Genomic DNA, 18,391 nt, shown 5'->3' on the forward strand with positions numbered 1-18,391 from the left:
TGAAGTCCAAAGTAATCGTGTTATGATTTTCAGTGATTCAGTAAGTGTTCTTGGATTCGTTTCACATCGTTTAACGTGTTTTCATTCCATATAAATAGGCAAAACAATAGGTTACGACATTTTTAAGCGAAGCTAACTATTGGGGACAACAGACAATGTTTATGAGGTTATAGATGTGTATCCATTTCAAGCCACTAGATGTCCCTATTGATATTGTCCGGTGTCCTTCAGGTGTGTATCCATTGCGTATGAAGGTATATGATGAAACTGAGGTTACAGACCTTGAACTGCATTCAGATCAGTAGCTTTTGGTTGACAACATATTATTATAGATTTAAACCAGTTTAAAACATGTTTAGCTGGTTTCCAGGTTATAGATTAAGTCTAGTCCTGGACTAAGTGGATCTTTCAATAGGGAATCTCCATTGAATCTCCATGGTTTTTAGTCCATGACCAGGCGTATTAAACTGTGCCCCATTATTAAACTGACCCCGAATGTCATAATTTGCAATATTTTTCTATTAATGTAGTCACAGGTCAAACGCTAACTTTTCACAAGTCCTTTATTCACATTCATTCAAATGATACAGAACGAGGCACAATATGATCAGCAATATTTTTTTAATTTAATTTTACCTTTATTTAACCAGGCAAGTCAGTAAAGAACATATTCTTATTTTCAATGACGGCCTGGGAACAGTGGGTTAACAGTGGGTTAACTGCCTGGGCAGAACAACAGATTTGTACCTTGTCAGCTCAGGGGTTTGAACTCGCAACCTTCCAGTTACTAGTCCAACGCTCTAACCACTAGGCTACACTGATGTGACACAATGCACTTTTCTGTTATCTTTTTCAACTAAAATGCAGTCAACAAAATTAGACACATTTTTATTTAGCCTACATTCGTTTGTTGTAACTTTATAACCCATGTATATGGCTTAAACCACTCTATAAGTACATTTGAAGTGGGAAGTTTACATCTCCCTGAGGTTGGAGGCATTAAAAGTTGTTTTTCAACCACTCCACAAATTTATCGTTAACAAACTATAGTTTTGGCAAGTCGGTTAGGACATCTACTTTGTGCATGACGCAAGTAATTGTTCCAACAATTGTTTACAGACAGATTATTTCACTTATAATTCACTGTATCACAGTTACAGTGGGTCAGAAGTTTAAAAACACTATGTTGACTGTGCCTTTAAACAGGTTGGAATATTAAAGAAAATGACAGGCTAATTGACATACTTTGAGTCAATTGGAGGTGTACCTGTGGATGTATTTCAAGGCCTCCCTTCAAACTCAGTGCCTCTTTGCTTGACATCATAGGAAAATCCAAATAAATCAGCCAAGACCTCAAAAAAATAATTGTAGACCTCCACAAGTCTGGTTCATCCTTGGGAGCAATTTCTAAACGCCTGAAGGTACCACGTTAATCTGTACAAACAATAGTATGCAAGTATAACCACCATGGGACGACGCAGCTGTCATACTATACAGGAAGGAGACACGTTCTGTCTCCTAGAGATGAACATACTTTGGTGCGAAAACTGCAAAACAATCGCAGAACAACAGCAAAGGACCTTGTGAAGATGCTGGAGGAAACAGGTACAAAATTATCTATGTCCACAGGAAAACAAGTCCTATATTGACATAACCTGAAAGGCCGCTCAGCAAGGAAGAAGCCACTGCTCCAAAACCCCAATATGGGTCTTCCAAATGGACAATGACCCCAAGCATACTTCCAAAGTTGTGGCAAAATGGCTTAAGGACAACAAAGTCAAGGTATTGGAGGTGCCAACACAAAGCCCTGACCTCAATCCTATAGAAAATGTGTGGGCAGAACTGAAAAAGCATGTGCGAGCAAGGAGACCGAAAACCTGACCCAGTTACACCAGCTCTGTTTGGCCCATTCCTCCATGTAGATCTCCATGTAGATCTCCTCTAGAGCAGTGATGTTTTGGGGCTGTTGCTGGGCAACATGGACTTTCAACTCCCTCCAAAGATTTTCTATGGGGTTGAGATCTGGAGACTGACTAGGCCAATCCAGGACCTTGAAATGCTTCTTACGAAGCACCATAATTTGCAAATAAATTAATTAAAAATCCTACAATGTGATTTTCTGGATTTTTTTCTCATTTTATCTGTCATAGTTGAAGTGTACCGATGATGAAAATTACAGGCCTCTCTCATCTTTTTAAGTGGGAGAACTTTTTTTTTTCACAATTGGTGGCTGACTAAATACTTTTTTGCCCCACTGTATTTGGCTAAGGTGTATGTAAACTTCCGACTTCAACTATACAAACCACTATAATTAGGTGTATAGCATGTAAACATGTTGTGATAATTACATTGAGCAAAAATACTAATGCAACATTGACCAGCATCCCAAACATGCTCAATGGGTGACATGTCTGGTGAGTATACAGGCCATGGAAGAACTGGGACATTTTCAGCCTCCAGGAATTGTGTACATATCCTTGCGACATGGGGCTGTGCATTATCATGCTGAAACATGTTGTGATGGGGGCGGATGAACGGCACAACAATGGGCCTCAGGGTCTTGTCACGGTATTTCTATGCATTCACATTGCCATAGATAAAATGTAAATTTGTTTGTTGTCCGTACCACCCTCACCATGGGGCCCTCTGTTCACAACGTTGACATCAGCAAACCGCTCACCCACATGCCGCCATCTGCCCGGTACAGTTGAAATCGGGATTCACCCGCGAAGAGCACACTTTTACAGCCAGTGGCCATTGAAGGTGAGCAGTTTCCCACTGAAGTCAGTTACGATGTCGAACTGCAGTCAGGTCAAGACCCTGGTGAGGACATTGAGCACGCAGATGAGCTTCCCTGAGACAATTCCTAACAGTTTGTGCAGAAATTATTCGGTTGTGCAAACCCACAGTTTCATCAGCTGTCTGGGTGGCTGGTCTCAGATGATCCCAAAGGTTTGAAGTCAGATGTGGGGGTGCTGTGCTGGCGTGGTTACACGTGGTCTGCGGTTGTGAGGCCGGTTGGACATACTGCCAAATTCAATTCTCTGGAAACAGCTGGTGGACATTCCTGCAGTCAGCATGCCAATTGCATGCTCCATCAAAACATCTGTGGAGTTGTGTGACAATACTGCACATTTTAGAGTGGCCTTTTATTGTCCCCCAGCACAAGGTGCACCTGTGTTTTAACATTTTATTTTACCTTTATTTAACTAGGCAAGTCAGTTTAGAACAAATTGTTATTTTCAATGATGACCTAGGAACAGTTGGTTAACTGCCTGTTCAGGGGCAGAACGACAGATTTGTACCTTGTCAGCTTGGGGATTTGAACTTGCAACCTTTTGGTTACTAGGCCAGCGCTCTAACCACTAGGCTATGCTGTTTAATCTGGTTCTTGATATGCCACAGCTGTCCGGTGGATGGATTCTTTTGGCAAAGGAGAAATGCTCACTAACAATGATGTAAAGACATTTGTCAACAAAATTACAGAGAAATAATATATGTGTGCATATGGAACATTTCTGGGATATTATGTTTCAGCTCATAAATCATGGGACCAACACTTTACATGTTGCGTTTATATTTTTGTTCAGTGTAGATTACAGTAGCCTGCCTACCTACTGTCGAGGCGTGGTCGAGCCAGTCTATATAAATCGTGACGCCTTTAGTCTGGCGCTCCTTCTACTCGTCCCGACTCTGCCACGGCTGTGTTTGTGTGCCCCACCGTAAACTGCTACCCGAGACGCGTCCGGCATCTTGAATAAGAAAGTCCCACGAAGAAAAGGCATAGGCCTACTAGGAACTTTTTAAGAGTAGCAATATCGAGTACGTGGACAATATATAGGAAAACGACATACAGTGATTTTTGCAGAATTACAGTTGGTGGTGATTTGAAGTTCTAAGACATGAGGATTCTACGAGTTGCGCTCCTGCTCGTCCATGCCTTTGGTAAGTATCCAGTTACACTTTTATATCTCAAGTCAGATGACATAGTTCCTTTTCTGTAGCGTTTATACTTTAACACTTGATTAACTATTGGTGGTACTAGTTTCTCCAAGACTTGATTCCTCCTAAGTGGTCTATTTCGTATTCATAAGAGACAGGTCTTGGAGTTACACTTGTTGACTGTACAAGAGTGTGAACTTTTCAAGCATGACCTTCTGAGCATGTCTCATAAACTTTTAAAAGAAGAGTTAATGATTTCCATAAGGTGTAGGCCAGCCTATGCTATTCAAGAACGAAGTGTGGTCATCTTTCTATTTTAAAACATGCTTTATGTAACTGGATATACTTATTTTTAACTCATATTCTTGTACATTAGGTAACTGTCTGTCTATGCAACATGTTGTGTACCATAGCCAAGCAGGATTATAGTCTCCCCTGTACAGAATACTGTCTATGCAACATGTTGTGTACCATAGCCAAGCAGGATTATAGTCTCCCCTGTACAGAATACTGTCTATGCAACATGTTGTGTACCATAGCCAAGCAGGATTATAGTCTCCCCTGTACAGAATACTGTCTATGCAACATGTTGTGTACCATAGCCAAGCAGGATTATAGTCTCCCCTGTACAGAATAGTGCACAGGCATGATGTTTTTGAGCGCCTCACAGTTCTTGGAGCTGAAATGCAACTATCCAGTTGTATAGGCTCACCTGAAGGGGTCATGGGGCCTCATGCAGGACTCTTAGTCTAGAGTCATGTTTCAACTTACCCACTCAAACCCCTCTATTTTCTTTGCACCTGAATGAATGACTGTGTTGGAAAGTAAAGCTTGTGTTCTCAGTGAGCAAAACTGCTTGAAAATACCCCATTTCAACCAGTGTTGTTCACTTGGTTAACTCCTCACAGTGTCAGTCAGAATCTAGTGTACATCTCTAAACCACAGACTACTGAATGGTGTAGCATCAATAATGATAACACGTTAACCTTGTGTTTTCCAGTGGCCTCGAGGTTGGTGAGCGGAGCTGTGGTGGACAGGTATGAGAGTGAGAGGCCACCGCAGCACACAGCATTTATCAACCTGTTGGATGTCCTGAGCGACAGAAGGATGGAGGGAGGGAGGGAGAAGAGTCATCACGGCGTGGAGGGTCCAGTGTTGGAGGATGAGGAGTACTATGATTACTACCATGAAGATGAAGAAGATGCCTCAGGGGAATATGAGGTGGAATTACCTCGAGGTATTTAGTAACTCGCTGTGATTTGTTTGTTTATTGCTCTGTTGTAAAACATCATCCTGTTTATAGGTTCTGGAATCCTGACTGACACATGTATTAGAATACCCTTTATAATTTATTACACTGTTATTCATGAGTTTATCTGGCAGGTTATCAATCAGTTCCATTTTAACACCTGTTGCTATGTAACCTCTAGTTAAATCGCTGGTTCGAATATCTGAGCCGACAAGGTGAAAAATCTGCCGGCGTGCCCCTGAGCAAGGCACTTAACCTTCATTTGCTCCAGGGGTGCCATACTACTATGGCTGACCCTGTAAAACAACACATTGCACCTATCCGGTGTATGTGACAGTAAAAATGTGTTCTATGAGGTGTGTTGGCTAGATCTGTGGTGTGTTGGCGAAAGGTGTGTGAATTCAGTTGTCTGTGTTCTATGAGGTGTATTGGCTAGATGCGTGGATTCAGTTGTCTGTGTTCTATGAGGTGTGTTGGCTAGATCTGTGGATTCAGTTGTCTGTGTTCTATGAGGTGTGTTGGCTAGATCTGTGGATCCAGTTGTCTGTGTTCTATGAGGTGTGTTGGCTAGATCCGTGGATTCAGTTGTCTGTGTTCTTTGGGGTGTGTTGGCTAGATCCGTGGATTCAGTTGTCTGTGTTCTTTGGGGTGTGTTGGCTAGATCCGTGGATTCAGTTGTCTGTGTTCTTTGAGGTGTGTTGGCTAGATCCGTGGATTCAGTTGTCTGTGTTCTTTGAGGTGTGTTGGCTAGATCCGTGGATTCAGTTGTCTGTGTTCTTTGAGGTGTGTTGGCTAGATGTGTGGATTAATTTGTCTGTGTTCTTTTCTTTTTTAGTTGCATTGTCGACTAAACCTAAAGACCCATCGGCCATCTTGGAAGCTGAGAGGAGTGAGGGGAAGAGGAGGAGAGGAAAGGGGAGGAAGAAGGGAAAGGGAAAGAAGAGGAACCCTTGTCTGAAGAAGTATAAGGACTTCTGTATCCATGGCAGCTGTCATTACCTGAGGGACATCAAAGCTCCGTCATGCATGTAAGAAACCTGTCTGTCTCTGTCTGTCTCTGTCTGTCTCTGTCTGTCTCTGTCTGTCTCTGTCTGTCTCCAGAGGAACAAAATGCCTGTTGTACTTTATGTTGCATGAGTACCATCTCACCTCTCTCTCTCTCCCTCTCCCTCTCCCTCTCCCTCTCCCTCTCCCTCTCCCTCTCCCTCTCCCTCTCCCTCTCCCTCTCCCTCTCCCTCTCCCTCTCCCTCTCTCTCTCTCTCTCTTTCTCCCTCCCTCTCTCTCTCTCTCTCTCTCTCTCTCTCTCTCTCTTTCTTTCTTTCTCCCTCTCCCTCTCCATCTCTCTCTCTTTTTCTCCTTGTGCAGATGTCGTCCCAGTTACTCTGGGGAGCGGTGTCACCTGTTCACGCTGGCTTCAGAGGGGAGGGACGTGGGAGGATACAGCCGGACCACAGCTCTGGCTGTGGTGGCAGTGGTGTTGTCCTCTGTCTGTCTCACCATCATAGGCCTGCTGCTGGTGCTCAGGTCAGTACTACAGCCTACACACACACACACACACACACACACACACACACACACACACACACACACACACACACACACACACACACACACACACACACACACACACACACACACACACACACACACACACACACACACACACACACACACACACACACACACACACACACACACACACACACACACACACACACACATACACACACACACACCACCGGTACAGCTGTATGACACAATGCATTATGCAGCAGCTGGAGATTGATACAGTCAGTATTGGCACTGTATTGTGGAAATGGACAAACAGGAAATAGTACACAACCTAACTGAATGTAGAGGAATGGGAAATGAGGCTATAACAAACATGACAGGGTAGATCAGCATGGTTATAGTTTAGCGCTATTGTTCTCACCTGACAACAATAATTATTGTAACCACAGGTGCTGTTGTTGTTCCAAAACATTTCCAGGATCCACAGGTCTTAACCCTGTTGTTTTTCTCCAGGTTTCACAAGCGAGGAGCGTACGACATAGAGCACGAGGAGAAGGTCAAACTGGGATCAGCACCCAACCATTGAAGAGCTGGAGAGAAGGGTGAGTTACCAAGGAAACACCAAACTCCTCTCTTTTCAAGTCCTGAACTGAAATGTTAGTTCCCCTCCTAAATTGATAGGAGTTAGACAGAAAGTAAAATGTCATCATAACATTACAGTATGATTGTGAAAGATTAGTCTGGGTTTTGTTTTCACACGGTCTGAGTGTTGAAAGAAACTTGATTGCTTATTGTGTCTTTTATTTCAGGACAGGATAGGGAAATTCTACCTCAAAATAGAAAAGAAGTGAAAAAAAGCCAAGAGAGAACGCAGAAAGACCTGGAAGGTATGGCAGAGAGGGGGACTGGATGGCTGTGACCTGGACACATAGCCCCAACCCATCTCACTGATGAACAGATGTGATTGGGTAGCTCGATTCTGCGGTAAGCCCTGCAACCTATCAGGAGAGAGCCTGGCTAAAACTGGAACTCTGATTGGCTGGGAGAAAAGACTGGAGTGGTGATGACAATATGGAAGCTGAGATGAAGAGAAGGAACATTTCTGGGCCCGTATCCACAAAGTGTCTCGAGGAAGGAGAGCTGATCTTGGATCAGTTTTGCCTTTAGATCATTGTGAATAACATTATATTGACAGGCCCTATATCAGCACACTCCTATCAGAGATGCTTTGTGGAAACGTCCCTGGATCAGTGCTGCTTCTTGGCTATGTTAAAAAAGACTACCAGGAGTCTCAGCCTAAAAGGACACCATCTTCTCTTCATCTGCCAGAAACAGAGAGAACCATGGTCTTTCTTCAACAGGAAGTGTTTTTACCAATCAGCATTTTGTATTTTCCTTCATATGCTCATTCTTTGTCGTTTTCTAGTGTACTGTAAAACTGTTATTTATACCATATATTTGTCTTTTAATTTATTTATTGATGTGATGTTGCTATATTTATGCAGATATTTAACTCCTTTCAACCAAAGATGCACTTCCAGTTTGTAAAGGTTATCTATAAGGTCATCCTTGTGTTTTTATATTTAAATGTTAAATAATATTTATTGATGAAAATGAAGATAAAATGAATAAAAAGTGTACAGTATATTTGGAGAAATAGACATTTGAACGTAAGCGTTCTCTTGGTCTCATAGATGCACCTGATTGCTGACTTTGATATCAGCACTCTGTGTACAGGCTGCTGAGAACACACACCACTGTGATTAGTTGGTTGCTTGATTGATTGATTCAATAAACAACAGTGTGTTGTACTATACCAATGTACCACTGACAGGTCTCTCTGTGTGTGCCATTATGACGTGGTTGAATTGGTCTTCTGTGTTTGACTCTGTGAAGAAGACACACAAAACATCCAGACATAGAAGTGAATTGAATAGAATTTACTCTATTCTAGAATCCCAAAATATAGAATATAGGAAATATTCTAGAATGTTTAATCTAGAATCCAGTTTAAATATTTCTGTATTACAATCAGGATGTGGAATAGATCCAATGCAAACTCTGGTGCCTTGTTGAGTTCAGTCATTGTAGTGAGTGTTGGAAAATAGAAACATACACAAGTGGTGTACTTTTTATTGTCTTTGAGAAATTAGTAGGACATAAATCTCCAAAAATGTTATCTCCAATTTCTGTTACCATGCCAGTTGTGTTGTCTTGTTTTAGCATGGTGGGTGTGGTTAGGGATATACTATAGTTACTATAATATGGATATTTACTGTACTGTAATATACACTGAGATCCATGCTAAGATCATGATCAAATGTGAATTCATTCAAGTGTTCAGCCTTTTTAAAAACGAATAACCCTCCCCTAGAAAAACATCCTGGACACAACCTGCAGTTTTGAAGTGATTTCTAGTAAAAAAAAATGTTTTTCTTCTCAGAAAATAAAGTATTTTTTTCTCTGAATCCCCGAAGTCATTGTATTATGCATTATCTGTATTACGAAGGCTGCATTTACACAGACAGAACAATTCTGATTTGTTTCTACTAATTGGTCCTTTGACCAATCAGATCAGATTTTTTGCCAATAATTGGGCTGCATGTGTAAAAGCTGTAATAACTCATATCCTGTATCCTGTTGCTATCTATACACTGAGTGTTTTAACCTTAGGATCATGATGCTACAAAGTTCCCTCTAGACACTGATCTAATGTCAGTTTAGGGTCTGTTGTTTTGGATTGGAAGGAAGGCATCTTAATCAAGATTCAAGATCTGAGGTAGTTAAAATATATATATATATTTTACCTCAAGTTGCTTCTATCTGTTATTATAAGTTAATAACATTTCTATACTAATGGTCTAGGCTTCAACTTGATAGTTAAGGTCACCATTATTATAGCTATCTGGTTAACTTCCTGTATTGAGTGTGTCACTATGGCCTCATATTGAAGTGATACTTAGGAGAGACCTGTCTGGGACGACAACACTACTGTGTCCTTTTGGTCTTTCAGTCACTGGCTGTAATTATAGAAAGGATAATATTTATGTTCCATTCTCACCCCCTCCCTTTTACCCCTCCTCTCCTCCCCTCCCGTGCTTCAGCTACTCCTTTCAACCAGAGCACCTGTATCCTGGCCAAGGGTCACCTTCAGGATGTGCAGCCAGCAAGCGTTCTGAAGAGTTCCCTCTTATGTAATTTCCTAAGTAACTTAAGTCTACTCTTAACTTCGTAAGAACATTTTCTCTTTCCATAAATCCTCTCGACATGTGTTCATGCCAATGACAGAAGGGCTGGCAAAATGACAAGCAGACCTGACAGCTATTCTCCAGTGACTTTTATTTTATTTAACTAGGCAAGTCAGTTAAGAACAAATTCTTATTTTCAATGACGGCCTAGGAACAGTGGGTTAACTGCCTTCTTTTAGGGGCAGAATGACAGATTTGTACCTTGTCAACTCGGGGATTTGAATTTGAAACCTTTCGGTTGCAAGCCCAACGCTCTAGGCTACCCTGCCACCCTACAGTAATCTCGTATATCCACAGCTGTTCTGCATCGATCTACAGTTAGCTAGCATATCCACAGCTGTTCTCCTTTGATCTACAGTAATCTAATATATCCACAGCTGTTCTCCTTTGATCTACAGTAATCTAATATATCCACAGCTGTTCTCCTTCGATCTACAGTAATCTAGCATATCCACAGCTGTTCTCCTTTGATCTACAGTAATCTAGTATATCCACAGCTGTTCTCCTTTGATCTACAGTAATCTAGTATATCCACAGCTGTTCTCCTTCGATCTACAGTAATCTAGTATATCCACAGCTGTTCTGCATCGATCTACAGTTAGCTAGCGTATCCACAGCTGTTCTCCTTTTATCTACAGTAATCTAGTATATCCACAGCTGTTCTCCTTTGATCTACAGTAATCTAGTATATCCACAGCTGTTCTCCTTTGATCTACAGTAATCTAGTATATCCACAGCTGTTCTCCTTTGATCTACAGTAATCTAGTATATCCACAGCTGTTCTGCATCGATCTACAGTTAGCTAGCGTATCCACAGCTGTTCTCCTTTTATCTACAGTAATCTAGTATATCCACAGCTGTTCTCCTTTGATCTACAGTAATCTAGTATATCCACAGCTGTTCTCCTTTGATCTACAGTAATCTAGTATATCCACAGCTGTTCTCCTTTGATCTACAGTAATCTAGTATATCCACAGCTGTTCTCCTTCGATCTACAGTAATCTAGTATATCCACAGCTGTTCTCCTTTGATCTACAGTAATCTAGTATATCCACAGCTGTTCTCCTTTTATCTACAGTAATCTAGTATATCCACAGCTGTTCTCCTTTGATCTACAGTAATCTAGTATATCCACAGCTGTTCTCCTTTGATCTAGAGTAATCTAGTATATCCACAGCTGTTCTCCTTTGATCTACAGTAATCTAGTATATCCACAGCTGTTCTCCTTCGATCTACAGTAATCTAGTATATCCACAGCTGTTCTCCTTTGATCTACAGTAATCTAGTATATCCACAGCTGTTCTGCATCGATCTACAGTTAGCTAGCGTATCCACAGCTGTTCTCCTTTTATCTACAGTAATCTAGTATATCCACAGCTGTTCTCCTTTGATCTACAGTAATCTAGTATATCCACAGCTGTTCTCCTTTGATCTACAGTAATCTAGTATATCCACAGCTGTTCTCCTTTGATCTACAGTAATCTAGTATATCCACAGCTGTTCTGCATCGATCTACAGTTAGCTAGCGTATCCACAGCTGTTCTCCTTTTATCTACAGTAATCTAGTATATCCACAGCTGTTCTCCTTTGATCTACAGTAATCTAGTATATCCACAACTGTTCTCCTTTGATCTACAGTATTCTAGTATATCCACAGCTGTTCTCCTTTGATCTACAGTAATCTAGTATATCCACAGCTGTTCTCCTTTGATCTACAGTAATCTAGTATATCCACAGCTGTTCTCCTTTGATCTACAGTAATCTAGTATATCCACAGCTGTTCTCCTTCGATCTACAGTAATCTAATATATCCACAGCTGTTCTCCTTCGATCTACAGTAATCTAATATATCCACAGCTGTTCTCCTTCGATCTACAGTAATCTAGTATATCCACAGCTGTTCTCCTTTGATCTACAGTAATCTAGTATATCCACAGCTGTTCTCCTTTGATCTACAGTAATCTAGTATATCCACAGCTGTTCTCCTTCGATCTACAATAATCTAGTATATCCACAGCTGTTCTCCTTTGATCTACAGTAATCTAGTATATCCACAGCTGTTCTCCTTTGATCTACAGTAATCTAGTATATCCACAGCTGTTCTCCTTCGATCTACAGTAATCTAATATATCCACAGCTGTTCTCCTTCGATCTACAGTAATCTAATATATCCACAGCTGTTCTCCTTCGATCTACAGTAATCTAGTATATCCACAGCTGTTCTCCTTTGATCTACAGTAATCTAGTATATCCACAGCTGTTCTCCTTCGATCTACAGTAATCTAATATATCCACAGCTGTTCTCCTTCGATCTACAGTAATCTAGTATATCCACAGCTGTTCTCCTTTGATCTACAGTAATCTAGTATATCCACAGCTGTTCTCCTTCGATCTACAGTAATCTAATATATCCACAGCTGTTCTCCTTCGATCTACAGTAATCTAATATATCCACAGCTGTTCTCCTTCGATCTGCAGTAATCTAGTATATCCACAGCTGTTCTCCTTCGATCTACAGTAATCTAGTATATCCACAGCTGTTCTCCTTTGATCTACAGTAATCTAATATATCCACAGCTGTTCTCCTTCGATCTACAGTAATCTAGTATATCCACAGCTGTTCTCTTTTGATCTACAGTAATCTAATATATCCACAGCTGTTCTCCTTCGATCTACAGTAATCTAGTATATCCACAGCTGTTCTCCTTTGATCTACAGTAATCTAGTATATCCACAGCTGTTCTCCTTCGATCTACAGTAATCTAATATATCCACAGCTGTTCTCCTTCGATCTACAGTAATCTAATATATCCACAGCTGTTCTCCTTCGATCTGCAGTAATCTAGTATATCCACAGCTGTTCTCCTTCGATCTACAGTAATCTAGTATATCCACAGCTGTTCTCCTTTGATCTACAGTAATCTAATATATCCACAGCTGTTCTCCTTCGATCTACAGTAATCTAGTATATCCACAGCTGTTCTCTTTTGATCTACAGTAATCTAATATATCCACAGCTGTTCTCCTTCGATCTGCAGTAATCTAGTATATCCACAGCTGTTCTCCTTCGATCTACAGTAATCTAGTATATCCACAGCTGTTCTCTTTTGATCTACAGTAATCTAATATATCCACAGCTGTTCTCCTTCGATCTACAGTAATCTAGTATATCCACAGCTGTTCTCCTTTGATCTACAGTAATCTAGTATATCCACAGCTGTTCTCCTTCGATCTACAGTAATCTAATATATCCACAGCTGTTCTCCTTCGATCTACAGTAATCTAATATATCCACAGCTGTTCTCCTTCGATCTGCAGTAATCTAGTATATCCACAGCTGTTCTCCTTCGATCTACAGTAATCTAGTATATCCACAGCTGTTCTCCTTTGATCTACAGTAATCTAATATATCCACAGCTGTTCTCCTTCGATCTACAGTAATCTAGTATATCCACAGCTGTTCTCTTTTGATCTACAGTAATCTAATATATCCACAGCTGTTCTCCTTCGATCTGCAGTAATCTAGTATATCCACAGCTGTTCTCCTTCGATCTACAGTAATCTAGTATATCCACAGCTGTTCTCCTTTGATCTACAGTAATCTAATATATCCACAGCTGTTCTCCTTCGATCTACAGTAATCTAATATATCCACAGCTGTTCTCCTTCGATCTGCAGTAATCTAGTATATCCACAGCTGTTCTCCTTCGATCTACAGTAATCTAGTATATCCACAGCTGTTCTCCTTTGATCTACAGTAATCTAATATATCCACAGCTGTTCTCCTTCGATCTACAGTAATCTAGTATATCCACAGCTGTTCTCTTTTGATCTACAGTAATCTAATATATCCACAGCTGTTCTCCTTCGATCTACAGTAATCTAATATATCCACAGCTGTTCTCCTTTGATCTACAGTAATCTGAAGATATAAGACTACGTAGTTGTGATGACAGAACCCCATCAGGATCCCTGACAGATAAATCTGACATTACTAAGTGGCTGGTTACAGTGGGTGGTGGGGGACATGAACCTGCTGCACACTAGCCAGGAACAGGAACAGGAACAGGAAGCCTTTGGGGGAGCAGATGAAGTTGGGACACCTGATCTGAGAGTACACCGCATCATTCCACTACACCACCACAGTATTAGTCACACAGACAACAAATGGCACGCTCAGAGACGATGCCTACTAATGTAACATATGAGTAACTCTACTACCACTCCTGAACACGCACACACACACGTGTGCAACAATACTACTACACTTAATCCTTCCACCCCTGAGCACCCCTGTATACCAACACCCCACAGAGGTGATGTAGAGCTCACACCAGCTCCTTACAGTAAATACCCTGTGGCTAAACAACAATGCTGTGCTGCTGTGTAACATAACATCGCCTGGCTTAATGGTCTGATTTATGCGGCACACATAGACAGAGACAGGCTGAGACAGGATGAGACTCAACAGGAATCATAGACAGAGACAGGATGAGACTCAACAGGACTCATAGACAGAGACAGGCTGAGACTCAGCAGGACTCATAGACAGAGACAGGATGAGACTCAGCAGGACTCATAGACCGAGACAGGATGAGACTCAACAGGACTCATAGACAGAGACAGGCTGAGACTCAGCCGGACTCATAGACAGAGACAGGCTGAGACTCAACAGGACTCATAGACAGAGACAGGCTGAGACTCAGCAGGACTCATAGACCGAGACAGGATGAGACTCAACAGGACTCATAGACAGAGACAGGCTGAGACTCAGCAGGACTCATAGACAGAGACAGGCTGAGACTCAACAGGACTCATAGACCGAGACAGGATGAGACTCAACAGGACTCATAGACAGAGACAGGCTGAGACTCAGCAGGACTCATAGACAGAGACAGGCTGAGACTCAACAGGACTCATAGACAGAGACAGGCTGAGACTCAACAGGACTCATAGACCGAGACAGGATGAGACTCAACAGGACTCATAGACAGAGACAGGCTGAGACTCAGCAGGACTCATAGACAGAGACAGGCTGAGACTCAACAGGACTCATAGACCGAGACAGGCTGAGACTCAACAGGACTCATAGACAGAGACAGGCTGAGACTCAGCAGGACTCATAGACAGAGACAGGCTGAGACTCAACAGGACTCATAGACCGAGATAGGCTGAGACTCAACAGGACTCATAGACAGAGACAGGCTGAGACTCAACAGGACTCATAGACCGAGACAGGCTGAGACTCAACAGGACTCATAGACCAAGATAGGCTGAGACTCAACAGGACTCATAGACAGAGACAGGCTGAGACTCAGCAGGACTCATAGACAGAGACAGGCTGAGACTCAGCAGGACTCATAGACCGAGACAGGCTGAGACTCAGCAGGACTCATAGACAGAGACAGGCTGAGACTCAGCAGGACTCATAGACAGAGACAGGCTGAGACTCAGGAGGACTCATAGACAGAGAGGCTGAGACTCAGCAAGACTCATAGACAGAGACAGGCTGAGACTAAGCAGGACTCATAGACATAGACAGGCTGAGACTAAGCAGGACTCATAGACAAAGACAGTCGGAGACTCAGCAGGGCTCATAGACAAAGACAGGCTAAGACTCAGCAGGGCTCATAGACAGAGACAGGCTGAGACTCAGCAGGGCTCATAGACAAAGACAGGCTGAGACTCAGCAGGGCTCATAGACAGAGACAGACTGAGACTCAGCAGGACTCATAGACAAAGACAGGCTGAGACTCAGCAGGACTCATAGACAGAGACAGGCTGAGACTCAACAGGACTCATAGACCGAGACAGGATGAGACTCAACAGGACTCATAGACAGAGACAGGCTGAGACTCAGCAGGACTCATAGACAGAGACAGGCTGAGACTCAGCAGGGCTCATAGACAGAGACAAGCTGAGACTCAGCAGGATTCATTGAGAGAGACAGGCTGAGACTCAGAAGGACTCATAGACAGAGACAGGCTGAGACTCAGCAGAACTCATTGAGAGAGACAGGCTGAGACTCAGAAGGACTCATAGACAGAGACAGGCTGAGACTCAGCAGGACTCATTGAGAGAGACAGGCTGAGACTCAGCAGGACTCATAGACAGAGACAGGCTGAGACTCAGCAGGACTCATTGAGAGAGACAGGCTGAGACTCAGCAGGACTCATAGACAGAGACAGGCTGAGACTCAGCAGAACTCATTGAGAGAGACAGGCTGAGACTCAGAAGGACTCATAGACAGAGACAGGCTGAGACTCAGCGGGAGTCATAGACAGAGACAGGCTGAGACTCAGCAGAACTCATTGAGAGAGACAGGCTGAGACTCAGAAGGACTCATAGACAGAGACAGGCTGAGACTCAGCGGGAGTCATAGATAGAGACAGGCTGAGACTCAGCCGGACTCATAGACAGAGACAGGCTGAGACTCAACAGGACTCATAGACAGAGACAGGCTGAGACTCAGCAGGACTCATAGACCGAGACAGGATGAGACTCAACAGGACTCATAGACAGAGACAGGCTGAGACTCAGCAGGACTCATAGACAGAGACAGGCTGAGACTCAACAGGACTCATAGACCGAGACAGGATGAGACTCAACAGGACTCATAGACAGAGACAGGCTGAGACTCAGCAGGACTCATAGACAGAGACAGGCTGAGACTCAACAGGACTCATAGACAGAGACAGGCTGAGACTCAACAGGACTCATAGACAGAGACACGCTGAGACTCAGCAGGACTCATAGACAGAGACAGGCTGAGACTCAGCAGGGCTCATAGACAGAGACAGGCTGAGACTCAGCAGGGCTCATAGACAGAGACAGGCTGAGACTCAGCAGGGCTCATAGACAAAGACAGGCTGAGACTCAGCAGGACTCATAGACAAAGACAGGCTGAGACTCAGCAGGACTCATAGACAGAGACAGGCTGAGACTCAACAGGACTCATAGACCGAGACAGGATGAGACTCAACAGGACTCATAGACAGAGACACGCTGAGACTCAGCAGGACTCATAGACAGAGACAGGCTGAGACTCAGCAGGGCTCATAGACAGAGACAGGCTGAGACTCAGCAGGGCTCATAGACAAAGACAGGCTGAGACTCAGCAGGGCTCATAGACAGAGACAGACTGAGACTCAGCAGGACTCATAGACAAAGACAGGCTGAGACTCAGCAGGACTCATAGACAGAGACAGGCTGAGACTCAACAGGACTCATAGACCGAGACAGGCTGAGACTCAACAGGACTCATAGACAGAGACAGGCTGAGACTCAGCAGGACTCATAGACAGAGACAGGCTGAGACTCAGCAGGGCTCATAGACAGAGACAGGCTGAGACTCAACAGGACTCATAGACCGAGACAGGATGAGACTCAACAGGACTCATAGACAGAGACAGGCTGAGACTCAGCAGGACTCATAGACAGAGACAGGCTGAGACTCAACAGGACTCATAGACAGAGACAGGCTGAGACTCAACAGGACTCATAGACCGAGACAGGATGAGACTCAACAGGACTCATAGACAGAGACAGGCTGAGACTCAGCAGGACTCATAGACAGAGACAGGCTGAGACTCAACAGGACTCATAGACCGAGACAGGCTGAGACTCAACAGGACTCATAGACAGAGACAGGCTGAGACTCAGCAGGACTCATAGACAGAGACAGGCTGAGACTCAACAGGACTCATAGACCGAGATAGGCTGAGACTCAACAGGACTCATAGACAGAGACAGGCTGAGACTCAACAGGACTCATAGACCGAGACAGGCTGAGACTCAACAGGACTCATAGACCGAGACAGGCTGAGACTCAACAGGACTCATAGACAGAGACAGGCTGAGACTCAGCAGGACTCATAGACAGAGACAGGCTGAGACTCAGCAGGACTCATAGACCGAGACAGGCTGAGACTCAGCAGGACTCATAGACAGAGACAGGCTGAGACTCAGCAGGACTCATAGACAGAGACAGGCTGAGACTCAGGAGGACTCATAGACAGAGAGGCTGAGACTCAGCAAGACTCATAGACAGAGACAGGCTGAGACTAAGCAGGACTCATAGACTTAGACAGGCTGAGACTAAGCAGGACTCATAGACAAAGACAGTCGGAGACTCAGCAGGGCTCATAGACAAAGACAGGCTAAGACTCAGCAGGGCTCATAGACAGAGACAGGCTGAGACTCAGCAGGGCTCATAGACAAAGACAGGCTGAGACTCAGCAGGACTCATAGACAAAGACAGGCTGAGACTCAGCAGGACTCATAGACAGAGACAGGCTGAGACTCAACAGGACTCATAGACCGAGACAGGATGAGACTCAACAGGACTCATAGACAGAGACACGCTGAGACTCAGCAGGACTCATAGACAGAGACAGGCTGAGACTCAGCAGGGCTCATAGACAGAGACAGGCTGAGACTC

The 18,391-nt window shown here is 43.4% G+C and overlaps 1 protein-coding gene across 1 annotated transcript; it reads left to right on the forward strand.

Moving 5' to 3' along the window:
* Positions 1 to 3,128: 3,128 nt before the first annotated feature.
* LOC118384060 (proheparin-binding EGF-like growth factor) lies at positions 3,129 to 9,171 on the forward strand. The gene is made up of 6 exons (XM_052514732.1): positions 3,129 to 3,945; positions 4,943 to 5,179; positions 6,027 to 6,219; positions 6,557 to 6,715; positions 7,217 to 7,305; positions 7,513 to 9,171. Exons 1-5 carry the CDS (start codon positions 3,903 to 3,905, stop codon positions 7,287 to 7,289), a joined length of 705 nt encoding a protein of 234 aa, XP_052370692.1. The 5' UTR covers positions 3,129 to 3,902; the 3' UTR covers positions 7,290 to 7,305; positions 7,513 to 9,171.
* The last annotated feature ends 9,220 nt before the right edge of the window (positions 9,172 to 18,391 follow it).

The sequence above is a fragment of the Oncorhynchus keta genome, chromosome 4 (assembly GCF_023373465.1).
Source record: "Oncorhynchus keta strain PuntledgeMale-10-30-2019 chromosome 4, Oket_V2, whole genome shotgun sequence".
Classification (NCBI taxonomy): Eukaryota; Metazoa; Chordata; class Actinopteri; order Salmoniformes; family Salmonidae; genus Oncorhynchus; species Oncorhynchus keta.